Here is an 18,504-nt window from a genome sequence, read left to right as displayed (position 1 = left end):
TGAGAGCTATAAGGAGACGGGGCTACTCGATTACTTAAGGAACTTCTCTAGTCTGCTCCAAAGTTCCAGAATTTCACCTTCCTGTCCTTTGTTGCATGGATAATTTAGACAGTTGTTCTTATGTAAGAAGTCCAACTATAGTCTCTTTTGGTGATTCTTCATCGCTAATGATTCGAGAAATCAACCAAAGACAGTTCAGAATAATGATAAGAGTCCTGGTTTCAAAAGCAAAGTTCTAAGCAAAATGAGGAGATCTGTACCAATTACCAACATAAAGCAAAATCGTCACTTCCAGAATCCACGGTAACAGTAGTCAGTAATTTTAAGAAATGAAAATCGATTTTACAAATATTTGTGCTCTGTCTGGACCATTGATTTGAGAGCATCCGACATGACAACCTTGAACTCTTCACGGTCAATTAGTTGAAACATTGAATATAAACTAATTTGCAGAGCAGTGGCTAGAAACTCGAAAACTGCAGCAACCTAACATTATGGAAAATTCTTTGGCTACTTAAAGTGATCATTTTGTGACCACTTACGTCAATGCAAACGACCACTTTATTGATCATGTAAACTCCTGTGGCCTATAACTTAGCCAGTCAAGTTGAATATATTAGCAGGCTCTTATTTCTTTTTGCAGTTTCTGCTTATTTTCGACATTAAGCAAGGGCCAAAATCGTATGATAGAAATCACATTGAGATGTCTTTATAGTGATGATCTATAGCCCGTTGAAGGCTCAAACATGGAAGGACTCATCTTTTGGTAAAATATGGACTAAAAAAATGGACTGGGGACATGATTGTTCGAGTAACCGTTCATCATAGATTGGAACGAATACACCATAAAGTAGTTCAGGTTTAAAGAGCATGAAGTCCCCTGCAGCCAATCTTTCCCCAGGTCAGCTACAGAGGCTATTTAAACCGGACCTTGCCCGAGAGAGAAATTACTAGTTGGTTGTCAATGTCACTTGCCAAATCATCCCAGTGACTATTGTCAGATGGCGGGGCTCTGTGGACTCCATCGTAATAAATAACACCACATGGTAACTAACAACCTTTTTTCCAATTTCGTGCAAGTATGAATTACTTCTGAGGATGACATGATCAGAATTCAGAATCCATGCGGGAAACAATTTCTGCAATGTGATGGTGAAATGTCATGGGAAGAGAGTGCACCCCGTAGACTTGACAGTCTATATATATATATATATATATATATTTATATGGGATGGCACCATTGATATGTCATACACAGTGATAGGTAGAAATGGAGATGGAGTTGGAGAATAAGAGAGTGTGCGTGACGGGGGCGGGAGGCTTTGTTGCGCCGTGGTGGATTGTCAAGCTTCTTCTGTCTAAGGGCTACATTGTCCGTGGAACCATGCGAGACCCAAGTGAGTCCGAGTAACACTAAACTTCTTCTTTTTCCTCTGTTTCTTTACCATTTGTATGGAAACTGATTCTTCGAAACATTAACTTATCTGCTGTGAGAGCAGAGGATGAGAAGTATGCCGCCTTGAACAAACTTGAGAGAGCATCCGACAACCTTAAACACTTCCAGGCTGATTTGCGGGACTATGATTCTCTGGTCGCTATCATGGGATGCGCTGGAGTCTTCCACGCTGCCTGCCCGGTCCCTACTTCAACTCTCGCCAATCCAGAGGCAAGGTCACACAAAAACAACCAGTATTCTTTTATATATATATATATATATATGGTTTCAGCGAGACAATAGCATCTCATGCTCGTTTAGACGGACGAGATTGAGAAATGGTATCTCATTACATCTAAAAACTTGAACTTGAAAAGAGGCGCATACTTATTTGGTAACCGTGCAGTAAAGACAAGTTTATGGTAATTGATTCTTTCTATGCACTTCTTTTGTTTCTGTGCTTCAATCCATTAGTTGGGGCTACTTTGGTGGACAGGTCATTTGTGAGTCGTTATAAGCATTTTCGATTAAAGTATCCGCACTATAGTGTATATATAGAAAATCTTCTAGTGGAAGCTTCTCTCTGGTTTCTGACATGAGTAACTTGTCACGGATGGCAATGCTTGACCCAGCCGTAAAAGGGGACACTCAATGTTCTCAGAGCAGGCTCCGAAGCGAAAGTTAGGCGGGTTGTCTACATCTCCTTTGTTGCTGCTGTTGGAATGAACCCGAATTGGCCTAAGGACCGTGCAAAGGATGAGACTTGCTGGTCTGACAAGGAATACTGCAATGCCACTCAGGTAAGAACTCGATTAGAGAGAAAAATTTCCATATTTACTTGCCGACTTCTTCGATTGCGAAAAATTTTCATTTGTTAACCCCCCCCCCCCCCCTCAAATGGCACTGGTATTTCCTTGCCAAGACTGAAGCAGAGAGCGTGGCATTCGAATATGGGAAACAGAGCGAGCCGGATGTTGTTGCAGTTAATCCTGGTTATGTATTTGGGGCGGTTATGCAGCCTGTATTAAACTTCAGCACGATGCTCCTCCTCAAGTTTTTGAAGGGCATATATATTCAGATCGAGCAAGGTAGTTAAGCAAGAACAAGCCAATCATGCACATTGACTCATTTTGCTTGAATAATTTATAAAAATTGCAGTTTTATGCACGGACAAAGGAGGATCCATAGTTTGGTATGGTAATGGTAAATCTCGGCATGTTATGTAACACAGGTGCTGAGGATTCTGTTCCCAACAAGTTCTGGAATATAGTGGACGTACAAGATGTTGCTGCAGGTGTTTGCTAAGGATTTCATGTCGTGTGACCCTTAGTCTTGTTCTCGGCAGTTTTGTCGAGAGTCAATACCGCCACTGGCTGAGGTCTGACAAGCTGCAAAAACTGGGGCTGGACTCATATGGAGAGTTCTACGAGGAGGCAGCGCTACTCGATTAGTTAGGGAACTTCTCTAGTCTGCTGCAAAGTTCCGGATCTTCCTTCACTATGTTCTGTCCTAGCTACACGTTTCTTTTATGTTAGAAGTCCGATTCTAGTATCTTTCAGTGCTTCTTTGTATCTTAAGATATGTGAAATAAATGGAAGACAGTCCATAAGAACGCAAAGTCCTGGACCTCCACATTATAATAACAACAATAATGTAGAAAAAGAACCATGATATCGCAACAAATCTTTAAAAAAAAATTATTAAATTGAGGGTTAATTGAACCACAGATGATCATGAGAAGGACATTCTTTTGATAAGTCATTAAAAGGACGTTCTTTTGATAAGTCATGAAAAGGACAATTCATTTGTAATATAATGTGAAAAAGAAACCAGAGACTCTTATCTCATAATGAAGTAAATCTGTTGTTTACCTTGTCAAAGTAGTGCCGAGTAGGGTGGATTTTCTCACCCTGACTCACCTAAAACCAATTCATTTTGACAAAAAGTCCATTTCAACTCGTCACCAATTTAAGTTTCCTTATGTTTTTAGCGAAACACAATGTTAGACTAGCTGAGACTAATTCTTACTTGGGTAAGTAAAATGGATTCGCTGCAACACAATGTTGTCACATGTCCCCCACAAAAAAAGAAGAAGAAAAGATTCCTCCTTTTATTCCTATTGAAAATTGGTTTTTTTGTACTGCTTTAAAAAGATAAACAATTCTTATAAATATATATATATATATATATATATATATGAAGATTATAGAACCTTTAGCTTAGTAATTTGGCACATATCTTTCCTAATGAGGGATAAAAGGTACAATGCCCTTCACAATGTTATATAAATTAATATTTTTAATTTTATTTCAAATTTATTTTTTAAAATTTTATATTTAAAAATAATAATAATAAGGGACCCGCAACGGAGTGCGGGCCCTTACCCTAGTTTTCGAGGTCCAGGTTTATAGAAAAACAACCCCAACCCTTTATATATTTCATTAAAAATATCTCTTGATTGAATGTTCTTTTCAAATTATAAAAGTAAAACTAGACAAAGAAATGGAATGGAAGGATGGGATAATGTTTTCATTCCATTCCATTTTGGCCTACTAGTGTGGCCTGTAATACCCCAACCTGTGTAACATGACGAAGTATCACTATATTATCAAAGGCACTGAACAAAATAGTTTTGATATTGATCTTTTGAATCATTAATGTAACGGAATGTTGCAAAATATATAGGGCCTTGATGTATCTGAATGATTTTCTTTGGAACAAAGACATTTTACTGAGAATGATTGAGGTTAATTATGGTTTTGCAAAATCTATAGGCGGAATATGGAGGAAAAACATTCCATAAATCTTGACCGAAAATGAGATCAAACGGTAGGAAAAGGAGACTGGCTTCTCCACCCCTTTTTTCCTCTTCATAGTACAAAAAAATTGTTTTAAGAACAAAAACTTTTTGCACAATCTTTTTAGAGAGTTTCTTATTATGAGAAATCCGTGTAATATGAAAGTTCGTTCTTATCATACTAATATTTTTCACACTTTTAGTTCCATATGTTTTTATTAAAAAAAATCCATTGAGTACAAAAACTTTGTTCTTGTTTTGCAAAAATTTCAAAAATTTATTGTACTTGCAGTCTTCGAAATTCCGTAAAACTAGAGTACAAACAAAATAACTATTATGCTAAAAGTGCTAAAATTTTTCGCACACTATCTCTATAGAGTTGCTTACTAAGATATTGCCGTGTAGTATGAAGAGTTCGTTCTTATAGTACTAAAAATTTGTAAAATTTTTCAGACTTTCAGTTTAATATCTTCACAGAAATAGAAGTATGTTGAATGCAAAACTTTGTTCTTATTGTGCAAAAAATTCACAAAATTTGTGTACTGATGTCTTAAGATTTTCATGTAAGAGTGAGACCCCAGAGTACTATGAAAAATAACTATATATTGTGCTAAAACTCTCTATAGAGTTTCATTTTCATACTAAGATAAATCTGTGTAGCACAAATTATCTTTTCTATAGCACCAAAAGTTTGACTAACTTTTGCAATTTTAATTCAATATTTTTGTACAAAGAGAAATCCGTTGAGTGTGACGGCTTTGTTCTTTTCGCATTGTCTCTGTAGATTGTCGTAGTAAGAGAAATTTGTGTAGTATGAAAAAGTTCTTATATCTTAATATACAAATCACTTGTTTATAATGGCCAAGTGTCAAACTATCAAATTTTTGGCTTTTTTATTTTATTTTTTACATTAGTTTATAATATAATGTAAGGCTTTTATATATATATATATATATATATATATATATATTATTTTTAATAATTTATTTACCTAAATATAAAAGTTTTATTTCAAGTCACCACCGCAATTTAAGTAGTTTTTATCGTGATATTGAAAATATCCTAATTAATTTTTTCGGTTAAATGAAGGGTTACTCCAGCCTACAATCCTCACTTGGGTTGGTCGTGGTCGCTGCTTTAAATGAATTTCGAGCACCATGTACAAATAATGAGGTTCTCGATGATAATTTTTAAACGTGACATTGGAAATATCCTAATTCATTTTTCGGTTAAATGTAAGGTTACTCCAGCTTATTAATAATCATCGTTTGGGTTGGTCGTGATAGCGAGATGCTTTAAATGGATTTGAAATACCACTTACAATTAATGGGGTTCTCAATGATGATTTTTAAATTGATTCAAATAAGGATTTTTTTTCCAACTAAATTTTTATTTATTTCTGCATTTGTGCCTTTTTATAGTCATTCCATATGCTATTAAGATGATTTTGATCTTTTTCCCACTTTCGCGTATGCTTTTCGAGATAAGATTAACATTGGAATTTTCAATTAAATATCTACTTAGTAAAAAGCGTAAATTGCACCGGTGGTCCAAAATATTTCATGAATGTTTCAAGTTGGTCCAAAATGTTTTTTGGGTAACTTGTTGGTACAAAAAGTTTCAAAACCGTTTCAATGTAGTACATTCTGTCAATTGCCCATGACGCCGTTAACATTTTGCTGACGTGCGCGTCCTATGTGTTACTTTTGTTACGTGAAATCAATCACAGTGCGCCGTGTCATTTAAGAGAAAATAAAATTTGAAAAAAATCAATAAAAATACAAAAAAATACAAAAAATAGTAAAAATTTAGAAAAAAATTAAAAAATTATTTTTAAAAAAATTATTTTTTAAAAATTCAAATTATTTTATGCAATTTCCATCTGGATGAGGTCTCTTGCGTCCTCCTTGACATTGCTTGGGGCAGTGGTCGATGGTGGTAGCTAGAGAGCCAAAACTGCCCTTTTTTCTCTGTTCGAAGCTTTCAAATTCTTTTTAAAAAAAAAATTTATATCTGAAATTTAAGGTCTTAATTTTAAAATAAGAAAGGTATCTTTTATGTAATGTGGTCATATTCAGTTAAGAAATGACTAGTTTTAAAGAGAAAGAAAAATAAAAAATTATGACCCCAATTGTATTTTACCTGAAAACAATGGTTTGGTGAAATAAGTTAGGTGGAGTTTTGTGTATTCTTTCAATAAATGAGTTAAGGGTTATTTCGCCAAATTTTTAGGGGAGGTCATTACATTTCATCCCATATAATAGTAAAATTTAGGAGAAATTTTGCAATTTTAGTTCAAGAATTTCATAAAAAGGGGAATCTGCACAATCCGAAAATTTTGTTCTTTCTGTACAAAAACTTTTGCAATATTTTTAGGATTTTTGTACTGGAACGAGACCCTACATAACTAAAACGAAAGAATTATATGCTAATACTTTTAGCACTGTTTCTAGAGGATTTCGTGCTAAGTGAAATTGATATTGCACAAAGGGTCTGTTTGTTCCCATAACAGTAAAATTTTCAAAAAAAATTGAAATTTGTTTAGTGCATTTATTTTTCTTGAGCGAAGAGGTCCCCCAGTATTTCGTACTCTTGTGTCTAAGACTTCAATAGAATATGTTAGTTTTGCACTTCATGTGAAAAAATTTTGTAAAATTTTCATACTTGCGCTTCTTGTGTTTCATACAATGTGATTTTTTTCATTAATAATTTTTGGATGTGAACTCTAATATCCGACAGTCAAATGGAGTCCGACTAATCCAGTCGAGACAGCTCGGCCCACCAGGAGCTTTCATTCTAATTTTTGTTTTTATATAATCATTGTCTGATACAATTATTGTAATTTTTTTTTCGGTTACGTAATTATCGTAATCTTTATATTTATATTTAAAATAGATTTCCAAAAAACATGGCGTACTGAGAGTTGGATGTTGGCCCCGCTGGACTTCAATTAGATGCTTATAAAGAAGGGAGAGAGGGAGAGAAAGGAATCCTGCAGCTCGTGGCGGAACCCAAAATTTCCCTGAAGAGATCCTTGCCGGAACCAAAAATTTCTCTTTTCTTTTAACCACGGTATTCGGATTTTGCGCAAGTAATCCCTTAGGTTCCAAGAATTCCATGTGACGCTCAGGGTGAGTAAATTGGGCAAATTGGCCTTGCATGTGGCCTGAACAAGTTTCGAATTTGAAATGAGGATGTGGTTACTTATACTCCTTAATTAGTTTATAAAGTAACATTAATTAATTTATAAAATTATACTCGAGTCAGGTGCGGTGTTACACAATATAAATCATTTTCGTCTTTGAAGATATATCTTTGAGGAGTGCGACTACAATGACATCGAGTCACTGTGACACGCGATTTTCCCGAGTCGAATGCGCGTGGGGCTCGTGAGTACTGTTCATTCGACAGTGAGGGGACGCGGTGCCATTCCTGGCCGTTGTCATGTTAGAAAACGCCATCATTGAGATATCAATTATTGATTAATATAATATATTGAAAATGATGTAGATCATAATGCACTCACTTTTAGGCGCAATGTTAAGAGTATGTTTGGATTCACAATAATTTTCAACTCAACTCAACTTATTTTCAATTCAACATTACAATCATAACTTTTTTTTATTTTTTAAATATTTTTAACCATTCAATTCAATTTTTAATATTAAATTCTCTCAACTATTCATTACTTTTTCACAATTCAACAATACAATCATTACTTAATCATTATTTTCTCTCAATTATTTATTATTTTTTCACACTTTTTCTCATAATTCAACAATACAATCATTACAAACCAATTAAAATCAAAAGAGTAAATTGATAAATTGGTCCCTTAGAAATTAGATGTACATCAAATTTACCTTGAGAAATTTTTTACATCAATTTATACCTTCACTTTATAATTTTACATCATATTCAACCTCCCGTCCAATTCCGTTAAAGGACCCATCCGACATTGACTCATTCAAATCCTTGGCTGAATATATCAATCCTCTTTTCTTTCCAAACACATGCACACACACACATATATAAAGGAAGGCAAAAGCAACACCGAGGTTTCTTCGATGCAGCTCCCAACAAAGCTGTAAATGGCTGAAGCAGCCAGACCACCACGGTTTCTTCGATGCAGCTCCCAGCGCCCACCAACTCTCTCTAGCCTGCTGCCTCGCGGCTCCTCTGTTACTCCTTGGTCAGATCTGGACGACTCCTCGCTAATCCTTCCAGATCTGATCTTGATGTAAGCAGGGTCGGATCCGACTCGGTTTATCGAGTTCGGTCAGATTGGACCCATCCTATTCGGGTCGGGTCCAATCAGTTTGTGGGTGTCTGAGGTGCTGAAGTCGTAATGTGTCGACCTCTCTCTCTTTTGTCCCTTTTGTTGCAGGTACCTTCCCCGTCTTGCCGTATTGGTTGGCTCTTGATTTGCTAGTGGCAGAGAGAGAGAGAGAGAGAGAGAAGTTGAGAGGCGTCTCAGTAGAGGCTTCCGTTTCGTTTCCGCAGGGCTGAAGCGGCGGGGTATCCGATTGGCAGAGCCGCAAATATAGTTTTGCATCTTTTTTCACTGTGATTGTGCTGAACATCTTTTGTCTGCCTTTTACATTCCACCCTTGTTTTTTTCCTCCTTTTTTCATTTCTGATAGAGTGATTAGTGGCTTCAGGGATTCCTTTTGATGCAGCTTACATTTCATCTGTGGGTGCTTGCCGTTCCTTTCATACCTGTGCTCTTTCTAGCTGACAAATTCCTCTTCTCCTGGGATCTCTGAAAATTTATTCTTTTACAGGTTGGTTAGATTGCCCAGCATTTGGTCAAGAGATAGACTGCTTCATTCCTTCTAAGGTTCCACTTGGTGAATCCTTTAATGACTGTATTCCTCCTGCAAAAAGATACTCGTTCAAGCAAGTGAATCCGATCTTGCCATTTCGCAGCTCAGCTTCGGCTTTTTTGATGATTTGATTTGAGCATTGAAAGTTTGGCGTTGGATTAATCTATGGGGGAATTGGGGTTTGCCCTTTTGAGTTTGGACTTTTGTGGAGGAATCAAATCTGAGCCATCTTCCGTTTCCAATTTCACGAGCTGTGGTGTGGGCTTTGGGCTCAGTTGCATTTTGCTTTGTTAGCTGGAAATCTTCTGATTAAGATATGCCATTTCCAGTTCTTAGCTCAAACACTACAGCACATGGAATCAGTGCTGCATGACTATTCTGCAGGAGACCTGATTCATTCTCTGGAGGACCAATTCAATAGTTTACAGCTGTAGGAATGTTGGACATGTGTATAGGTACTTTTTTCAGTTGTAATGACAGAATTACTGTCATTTATGTTTCGGTTTCTGTGTAATGCAGTTTTGCAAATCTTTGCAGATGAGTTAATGAAATTAATGTGTTGTTCTCTGAACTTCCTCTGTTCTGTCCGATAATCATTATGTTCCACTGTTCTTTATCAAGTTTATTCCCTCTACCAAATAGCTTATTTGCTATATCCAACTGCCGGAATTTGCAGTACATGGACAAAAGCGCATTGTGAACCATCTGATCAAACAAGTAACGTTTTCATGAACCATCTGATCAGTACTAATCCATGAAATGTATTCATGAACCATCTGATCAGTACTAATCCATGAAACGTTTTCCCCTCAAGGACATTCATTGAATTCCCAAACCCCAAAAGCATGCAACTGATAACAATTCCATCAGGATGAAACTCAGTATACTGCATTTTGTGAAACAAGGAAATGCATTCCCTCATCTTCCCGACCCTTGCATCCCCAATCACTGATGTCCACGTGAATATATTCTGATCTACAACTTCACTGAAAGAACGATATGCCTCATCAGGGAATTAACACTTTGCATACATAGACAAAACTGAAGACCGAACAGCTAGAGAAGACCCATCTCTAATTGTCGCCATTAGACCATGCAAGCAACTACCCTCCACTAAATCTTTTCTCTTGACCTGATAGAAGCTGACATTTGTTCAACAAGATTGCTTCAACAAAATTAAGGAACTCGACAGCTATACACAGTACAATTATAGGAATCAGATAAGAAGTTTACTATGCATTGATGAAACTCAATAAACAATCGCATACGGAGGAACTCAATATACCATTGAAGTTTATATGAGATACATACTAGTCTTTACAAGCCTAAACAAAGAAACAAATCCCTTCCCCTAAATATAACAAATACCAAATCCATATAGGACTTGAATTTGGTACCTATTATACAAAAAATACAGTGCTTTCACAAGCTAACATGCATATCTGTATTTAACTCCCCAATATCGAGAAGCTTAGCGCCTAATATTAACACCTTTAGCTCCTTCCAACTTTACAAAAAGAATCAGAATATATACCTTAGATCACTTCTAACTTTACAAAAAGAACCAGAGTATATGCCTCATATCACTTCCAACTTTACAAAAACAAACACAATATATACCTCAGATCAAAAAGTTCAGATCTAGTCAAAAAATTACAAATGGCATTACCCAACATTTCTTTACTGTGAAGGGGGCTTTTGGTTGAGGTTGAGGTATCTAGCAAATCTTTTTGCAGTTGCAGGACCAGCAGCATGCATGGTTTCCAATGACAGTGATTGTTGTCCCTTGAAAATGAACTGAGTTTGTACTGATTTGTTGATTTGCTGGTTCGGGGGTACAGTCGATGGCCTCGCAGGAGGGGTCCTGAATGCAGGCACTCCCCTCACAACACTTTGTCTATCTAGCATTGCCATAGTTGGTGTTACTCCAAAGCCAAACCTCCACTACAATGTCAAATACTTAACATCAACATACTCAAACGGCTAATACATATTCAATACTTCAAACACATTAATACATACCATAGATGAACTTGATGCAACTTGAGATGGCACTACTGAACTTGAAACAGTTACTCCTGAACTTGAAGCATTCCTCAACTGGATAATAGAAATCTTTCATGCTAATAAACTCATTTGCAAGTTTACTTATAAGAAAAATAATACTACTTAATATATACCTGTGCTGATGGACTTGGCCTTTCAGGTGGAAAATCTCGACCTACCAGAGGAGTCCCCTGCATTGTGAGGAATTTCATTATTAGAAAAATAAAAGCACATCAAGTAAAGCATAATGAAAAATCTTTAAACATGTACCTGTGTTGAATTAGTACCATCAGCCGATGCAACTGTAGAATTAGTTCCAATAGGCACAACATTGGATTTCCTTGAGGAATTTTTCTCTTTTTTCTTTAAACTTGAAGCAATTGAAGGACCTTTGCAAGTCCTAATGTTGTGTTTACTACCTCCACACTTCCCACAAACTATGGGACCTAAGCTTCTTTTCAGCTTGTATGGATCTTTTGGCTCCTCTGCTCCTTTCTTCCTTTGCTTCTTGGGACGACCAGGTGGCCTCTTTAACTTTGGAGGTTGGACAGGGTCCTCATTTGACTTTGTCCAATATTCCTCACCAGCAGTCGGTTTGATGAAAAAACCATAGAGCTGCTCATGTGTGCTCCTTGAATACCATGGATGCACAAAATCTTCAGGCTTCAGATTATTAAAGCCAATGCAAGCAACTGCATGCATACAAGGGATCCCAATAAGGTCCCATTCCCTGCAAGAACATGTATGCATCTGTAGGTCCACAGCACATTTGGAATTTGGAGGGCATGTGACCTCAAATTTAACCATATCAGGATCACCAGCCCAATGTGGAGTCCACGCAGCAGCTCTATTTTTCATGATCTCCAACTTAGTTTGAATTCTAGGACAGAGTGTACCTTTGTATTTGGCCATTTGCAGCTTGCTCCTTGTCATCTTTTTCATAATGTACATTCTGATTCCTTCAACCATGGTGATGATGGGCTTATTCCTAACTTTCATTATTTCAGAATTGAATTGCTCGCACATGTTATTTGTCAGTGAGTCATTCTTTGAGTATGTATCAAATGCTGACCTGGTCCATCTGTCAGGTGGTAATTTGCTCAGCCAAAGCCATCCTTCAAGACTGATTGTCTTCAAGTGATCCATCCTCAGTTGAAATTGCTGCTCAGTTGCTGCTCTAGCACAAGCCCAGAATGCATCCTTCAGCTCTTTACCTGGCCAATTCTTGTTGAAATTGGCCCATATATGTCTAGCACAAAACCTATGTTGTACTCCTGGGCAAATCTCCTTCAGTGCAGCATCTAGGCCCTATAAATATGAAGTAATTGGATTAGCAATAAGCAAAGGTGAATAAATAAGTAATGAATGGAATAAATTAAATTTAAATATACCTTTTGCATATCAGACATGAAGCTAAAACCATTGAGCACAGGATCCCCTAAGTCATCCACAAGATTTATGAGAAACCATCTCCAGTTTTCTTTGTTTTCCACATCAACTATTGCATATGCTATTACATAAAAGGCATTATTTCCATCTTGAGCAACAGCTGATAGAAGTTGGCCCCCAAAATATCCCTTCAGGAAACAACCATCTAGGCCAATAAGTGGCCTACCACAACTCAAAAATCCAGTCTTACAAGCCTCTAAGCATACATACATTCTCTGAAAATGATGTGAGACTGGAGCAACATTCAGTCCCACGCTCGACCCTGGATTGCTTTTTAGAAGTTCATTACAGTAATCTCTTAGCTTAGCATATTGTTCATTCTCTGAACCCTGACATGTCTTATGAGCAATACATAGAGCCCTGTAAATCATAGCATCTCCCACTTTCACTCTATATGAGTGCATCAGGTAATCATAAGCTTCTTGTCCAGTCATGCTTGGTTGGAACCTAACCCTCGGAACCAATTTACTTGCCACCCACTCCCTTGTGGCCAACTTATTCTGTAACTTTCTACAACATGTATGTTCACTCACGAAGGTTTTCACTTGATATGTGTTGTTCTTCTTGTTTAGTGAGCATAATATAACCCACTTACACTCTTTCTCCACACATTTCGCCCTTACCCTTGTGGACTCATTTTTCTTAAATCGAACTTCTCTTCCCCTACTAATATTATAATCCCTCACTGCATTCCTAAACACTTTTAGATTTGGAAATTCCATCCCAAGCTCTATTGTAATATGTTCAAACTCAACTGCTTCATTAAACACTGGTAGCTGCACAATCTCCCCATCATTCTCAATACCTTTAAGAGACTCTAGCTCATCTGTGTCATAAGCATCAGAGATGGCCAAATCCTCCACCACAACATTTATCTCTTGTTCTGCAAATATTCTCTCTTGCTCTACAAACAATCTCTCTCTTTCTTCAGTTGTTCTTTGCTTGAACCTGGTTTTTGTATTTTGCCTTTTTCTTTTAGCTTTCGACTTGTCTTGCATTTGAGCCTCTTCGATGCTATATCCACCAACACCAGCAACTTGCAGTCCAAACCCTCCAGCACCAGCATCATGCGATGTACTCCCTCCAGTAGCAATAAATTTAGGATCATCATCATACCAATCAAGATACAATTCAGGCCCCGCGTTATAGCCATTGTCCTCGACAAACTCCCATGCCATACTACAACAATCCAAAGAACAATAGGCATATTTAACATGAATTGAAGATCATCACCCAAGCATTGTTGAGTAAACATGCTGAGTGAAGAAAAAAATCCACTCAATGACAACAACTAGAATCAAGGATGGAAGCTTCAAATACTCTTATAGCAAAAACACTGAACATAAAACATAAATCTATATGGTCCTTTAAGATTCACATTGGATACTAACAAAACCGGTAGAAGTTATAAAATACAATGAGATTGCTAGGCCTTTTATCTCATTACATTGGGAGACAGCCCTAATATTTTCTTATGGTAAGACAACTCAAAGTAGCCACAATTTTTCAAAGCAGTCTAAAAAACATTATTCAAAAAAACATAAAAGAGTGTTTAATTTCAGCATCTGAAGATTTAATGAGTGGTTTGGTTGATGCCCGCTTCTTATGATCAAATGTCTCCCTTGAGCCATTTATTGCATTGGAAAATTTATTGGTTTCATGTCTACCATTGGCAGGGGAAATTGATCTATGCGGCACTGAAGATCCACCATTGTGCATGTAATTAGATACTTCAGTGCATGTTTTCAAGCCAGAGAGCATGTTTCTTACTATTAGGCAACTGCATAAAAAGATTCCCATTAATATCAAAACAGCAAATAGGTATTTTACCGTATTTCAGAGTTCCACCTGAATGCCAAAAGGGTAAATGAATTCACGCTTGAAGTTTTAACATCACTTTTATAGAACACCACATACCATATGGTTGTCACCCTATGAATCTTCCACACCACCAATCTGCTTCATCAGAGACATTCTTCTAACATTGCAGCAATTTAACAAAGTTTGTTCTTTCAACAATAGTCATGCTACATAACTTACTGATGCAGCTACGCCACTATTCTATAGTAAACATAAAGATCCCATCCCAGCCCCACCCAAACACACACACTAAAAGGCCTCCAATTAGACTGTCAATTGCATCGCTCTTAAATGGGAGAGGCCACTAATGCAAGTCTTGCTCAATAATATCAATGTGTTCAGCTTTTCCCACTTTGTTTATTTGATCCTCAGTCTTTCTTTATTGTTCAATAATCACGATTAGAAATTCCTTGAAAGATCCAGCGTCTAAAGCTTATGCTCAGGATTTTGCTCCTCATGATGGTTGGGCTATTAGGAAAGCTGTAGCTACGGGAATGTATGCCCTCCCTACAAGAGCGCAGCTATCGAGGAAACTCAATGAAGATGGTGAGTCTGTAAAGTCGATGAATGTCTGATTTTCTGTTTATGAACAAGTTGGTTGACATTGGTGGGTGGCTTCCTTACTCTGTTTGCTTATTCCTCTATATATTAGCCTGTAACGTGCTAAACTTTAGACTGCTTTAGCCTTAACGTGCTACAATTTTTCACGCAAAAGATGGAAGCTACAGCTACAGCAAGAACTCCTACTTCCAGGCAATAATTGTTCTTCCGATTTATTCACTCATTTTACCTTAATTTTTCTTTGCTTTAACTTTGTGTTCCTCTGCTGATACTAATTTGTCATTCTTTAAACAGAGAGCAGCCACGCCCTGCCAACGAAAAGATGACGGAGAACAGTAGGGGACCACAGTTGGTTTTAAAAAAGAAAAAAAAACAAACTTTATCATCATCTGGGCATAACAACGCTAAAGAGGAATAGAAGGGGACCACATTCATTACAAATAACAACACATCAGAGCAAGAAGAGAAGTAGGGGACCACAAAATCGACAATGCGAGCAATAAACACCATTGCCTACCTTCAGATTTACGAAGCTAGTAGCACACTGCATACACAGAACCGATTTTCTTCGAAATCCAAAAACCAAAATGCTTAACAACGCAAGACCGATCTTCTTCGAAATGCACGGAGACGATTCCTTTTCGTTTCCCGCCCTTTGCCACAGTTTTCTGAAACAGATGAGAGAGAGGAAGAGCAAGGGAGGAGACAGTAGAGAATAATAAAAAATTTAAAGACACAGTTCAATGAATTGACGAATTAGTCCTCTAGAAATTGACTATACATCACATTTACCTTCAAAAATTTTTTGCATCACTTTAACCCTCCAATATTTGGACGGAATTGGACGGAAGTGGACGGAAGGTTGAATGTAATGTAAAATTATAAAGTGAAGGTATAAATTGATGTAAAAAATTTCTCGAGGTAAATTTGATGTACATCTAATCTGTGAAGGACCCATTTGTGAATTTACTCAAATCAAAACTCAACTCAACTCAACTTTCAATCCAAACACACCCTAAATATTTTATATTTTATTTTGTAAGTACACTTTTAAGATGTTAGTTTTATTATATACATATATGGGAAAATGACACTAGTGATTTTATGTGTTTGACTTTTTTTGATATTGAGTCCTAAAAGTTTTACAATTGGTAACCAAGTCCTATAAGATTTCAAAAAGTATTAGTATTGGTTCTATATCTGACTAACCGTTACCGTCACGCCTACGTGGAGATAATGCCGTTAAAGCCGTCCACGTGATCGTTAAATGCTGATGTGGCGCTTCATGAGTGGTCACGAGTTGGTTCGAGTCTGGATGTCGGGTCCCACCTAGAATCGGGTCGGTTCGGGTCCATATGTCTTCTTCTTCACCCGACTCCCTCCCCATGCCCGAAATCCTAGCGCGGGCTCCCCTCCTCCACGCAACCCAGCACCGCCCCTGCAAACAGCCGATCATGGGCACCGTAGCACCACGCAACCCAGCTCTATTCTCTCCTCTCTGTGTTGTGTTGTGCTTTGTGTTTTCTGAATTTTATGGAATTAGCTCGGTTTTCAGCTTTTACTTGAACACTAGAAGGACTGTGTGTTGCATTTAACAGGCAAGTCTTCGTTCAACGCATCCCGGTGACAAATTCCTCAATTTATGATTTGATAATCCATAGATAGATTTCTCTGCCCTAGTTAATGACTTCAATTTTGATTTTGAATTTAGTCGGTTAGTGACTTCACCGATCTTCAAGATCTGCAAGTTTGATTTTGAATTGCTTGTTATCATTTGGTATGAGAGTGCAGTTCCTTCTCAAAGAACATGAATTTTTTTTTTCATTCTTGAGAAAAGAGAAGTCCTCTTCTTCTTCCCCACCTGCAACCTCCTCCCCTTCTTCCTCTTTCTGTACAGAGTTTCTGTCGCCCTCCTCTTTCTTAGTCGCGCAGGGTGTCTTGGTCTTCGACCATCATCCACAGTCTCTTCCTTCTTCCTTCTTGTTCTTCTTCTTTCCCTCCTTCCCTTCTCTCTCTCTCTCTCTCTCTCCCCTCACCTGTCTCGGAAGCTGCTGACGTTAATGGAGGTGATCCCTCAGATTGAATGATTATATATGCATGATGGATTGAATTAATCGACTGAGTGAGGACTCTAGGAAGGAGGAAGACAAAACTCTTCAAGAACAACGGATCTCTAACATCCCAAATCCCTAGCAATGGCCTTCGATTCGACCCCATTTGTTTATTGTTTGTTCATGGTTTCCAGAAAACTCTAAGATTGTAGATCGCTAGTCGGGTTGAAAGGATGGAAGTCGCCACGGGTTGAAACAAGTACAAATGGAGCAAGTCAGGTTGAAATCTGGCGTCCAATAGCAACGTGCCACGTCATCGTATTAATGCCCAACTTGACGAATTTGACATTGTTAGGTCCACGTAGGCGCGACGGTAATGGTCAGTCAAATTTAGGACCAATGCTGACACTTTTTGAAATCTTGTAGGACTTAGTTACCCCTTGTAAAACTTTTAGGATTCATTGTAAAAAAAAGTCAAATATATAGAATCAATAGTGTCATTTTTCCTATAAATATACCATGCGCTCCACATGGAAATGATGAATTTGGTATTTTTATGAAAATAGAAAGAAGAAAGATAAAGGAGATTGGTGCATCAAAGCGAGAAAATGAGAGAGAGGACGAAGGGGTTGAGGAAAAAATAAAGATTTCTACTAATAACATATATGACAATTACGTGTAATGATTAACACTCATTTCTTCATTTCTTGTAATCTTACTGTTGCTTTTTTACGCCTCATAATGAGATAGGATGACTAAAGGTTTTCTCAAGTTTGGAAGTGAGAGAAAAAAAATGGGGTGATGGGAAGAAATTAGTGGGTAATTATTAGATTAATTTGCTATTGTAACCCAAAATATATGACTCTGATTAAATGAAGCATATCTAATGGCAAATTGGGAAAATGAAAAGTGAGAACAAAGGCAAGACTCTCTCTTTATATAATAGTATAGATATATTTTTCACAATAATGCAGCGATTTCATTCATATTTTCAATTAACCTTTATTTTATATTTTCATATTTTGTTTTTGGTTTTATGTTTTTGTGTAGTTGAGGAGTAAGCAGAGGCTTGGCCGGTTGTCCAATATTCTTGTTTGGCTCAGCTATGATTGTTATATGCTGTCGATGTCATTTATTTGATAAAAAATTCTAGCTAGCTAGCCTCAATAAGTTCTAGTTAAACGGCCAAGCATGTTTTTCAAGTTGCAAATGTTAATTCAGCACGAGTAAGGAGATTTGCTGCAGTGGTCCTATTTTGATTTTCTTTTGTTTTTGTTTTCTTTTCACAAGAAATGCCTATGGTCTAATACAAGAATAGGAAATGATACAAAATAAAGAGGCACATATATAAATCCTATTGGTGAGGATTTTGAACTCAGGGACCTATTGGTTCCGAGTCAGCGACCGTACGACTGCATTAAAACCCATTCCTCTTCCTGATTTGATTTTTATAAGTAAGATTTCTTGTACTTTTTTTAT

At 37.2% G+C, this 18,504-nt stretch overlaps 1 protein-coding gene and 1 long non-coding RNA gene across 2 annotated transcripts; both read left to right on the top strand.

Moving 5' to 3' along the window:
• Nucleotides 1-1,240: 1,240 nt before the first annotated feature.
• Nucleotides 1,241-3,053, top strand: LOC116213080 (cinnamoyl-CoA reductase 1-like). The gene is made up of 5 exons (XM_031547889.1): nt 1,241-1,397; nt 1,500-1,671; nt 2,097-2,235; nt 2,358-2,523; nt 2,667-3,053. The coding sequence occupies exons 1-5, from the start codon at nt 1,271-1,273 to the stop codon at nt 2,738-2,740; spliced, it is 678 nt and encodes a 225-aa protein (XP_031403749.1). The 5' UTR covers nt 1,241-1,270; the 3' UTR covers nt 2,741-3,053.
• A 5,217-nt stretch (nt 3,054-8,270) lies between these two features.
• On the top strand, nt 8,271-9,629 carry LOC116213420. The gene is made up of 2 exons (XR_004158087.1): nt 8,271-8,619; nt 9,017-9,629. It is a non-coding gene; the product is annotated as an uncharacterized LOC116213420 (long non-coding RNA).
• The last annotated feature ends 8,875 nt before the right edge of the window (nt 9,630-18,504 follow it).

Source organism: Punica granatum, chromosome 7, assembly GCF_007655135.1.
Source record: "Punica granatum isolate Tunisia-2019 chromosome 7, ASM765513v2, whole genome shotgun sequence".
NCBI classification, from domain to species: Eukaryota; Viridiplantae; Streptophyta; class Magnoliopsida; order Myrtales; family Lythraceae; genus Punica; species Punica granatum.
Note: the sequence above shows the minus strand (reverse complement) of the source record. Positions and strands in the feature narration are given on the sequence as shown.

Excerpts from the sequence above, each read along its gene's own strand:
- LOC116213080 (XM_031547889.1), top strand. The coding sequence starts at position 1,271 with ATGGAGATGGAGTTGGAGAATAAGAGAGTGTGCGTGACGGGGGCGGGA. Across the intron at positions 1,398-1,499 it reads TGGAACCATGCGAGACCCAA|AGGATGAGAAGTATGCCGCC; the intron begins GTGAGTCCGAGT and ends CTGTGAGAGCAG. Across the intron at positions 2,236-2,357 it reads AATACTGCAATGCCACTCAG|ACTGAAGCAGAGAGCGTGGC; the intron begins GTAAGAACTCGA and ends TTCCTTGCCAAG.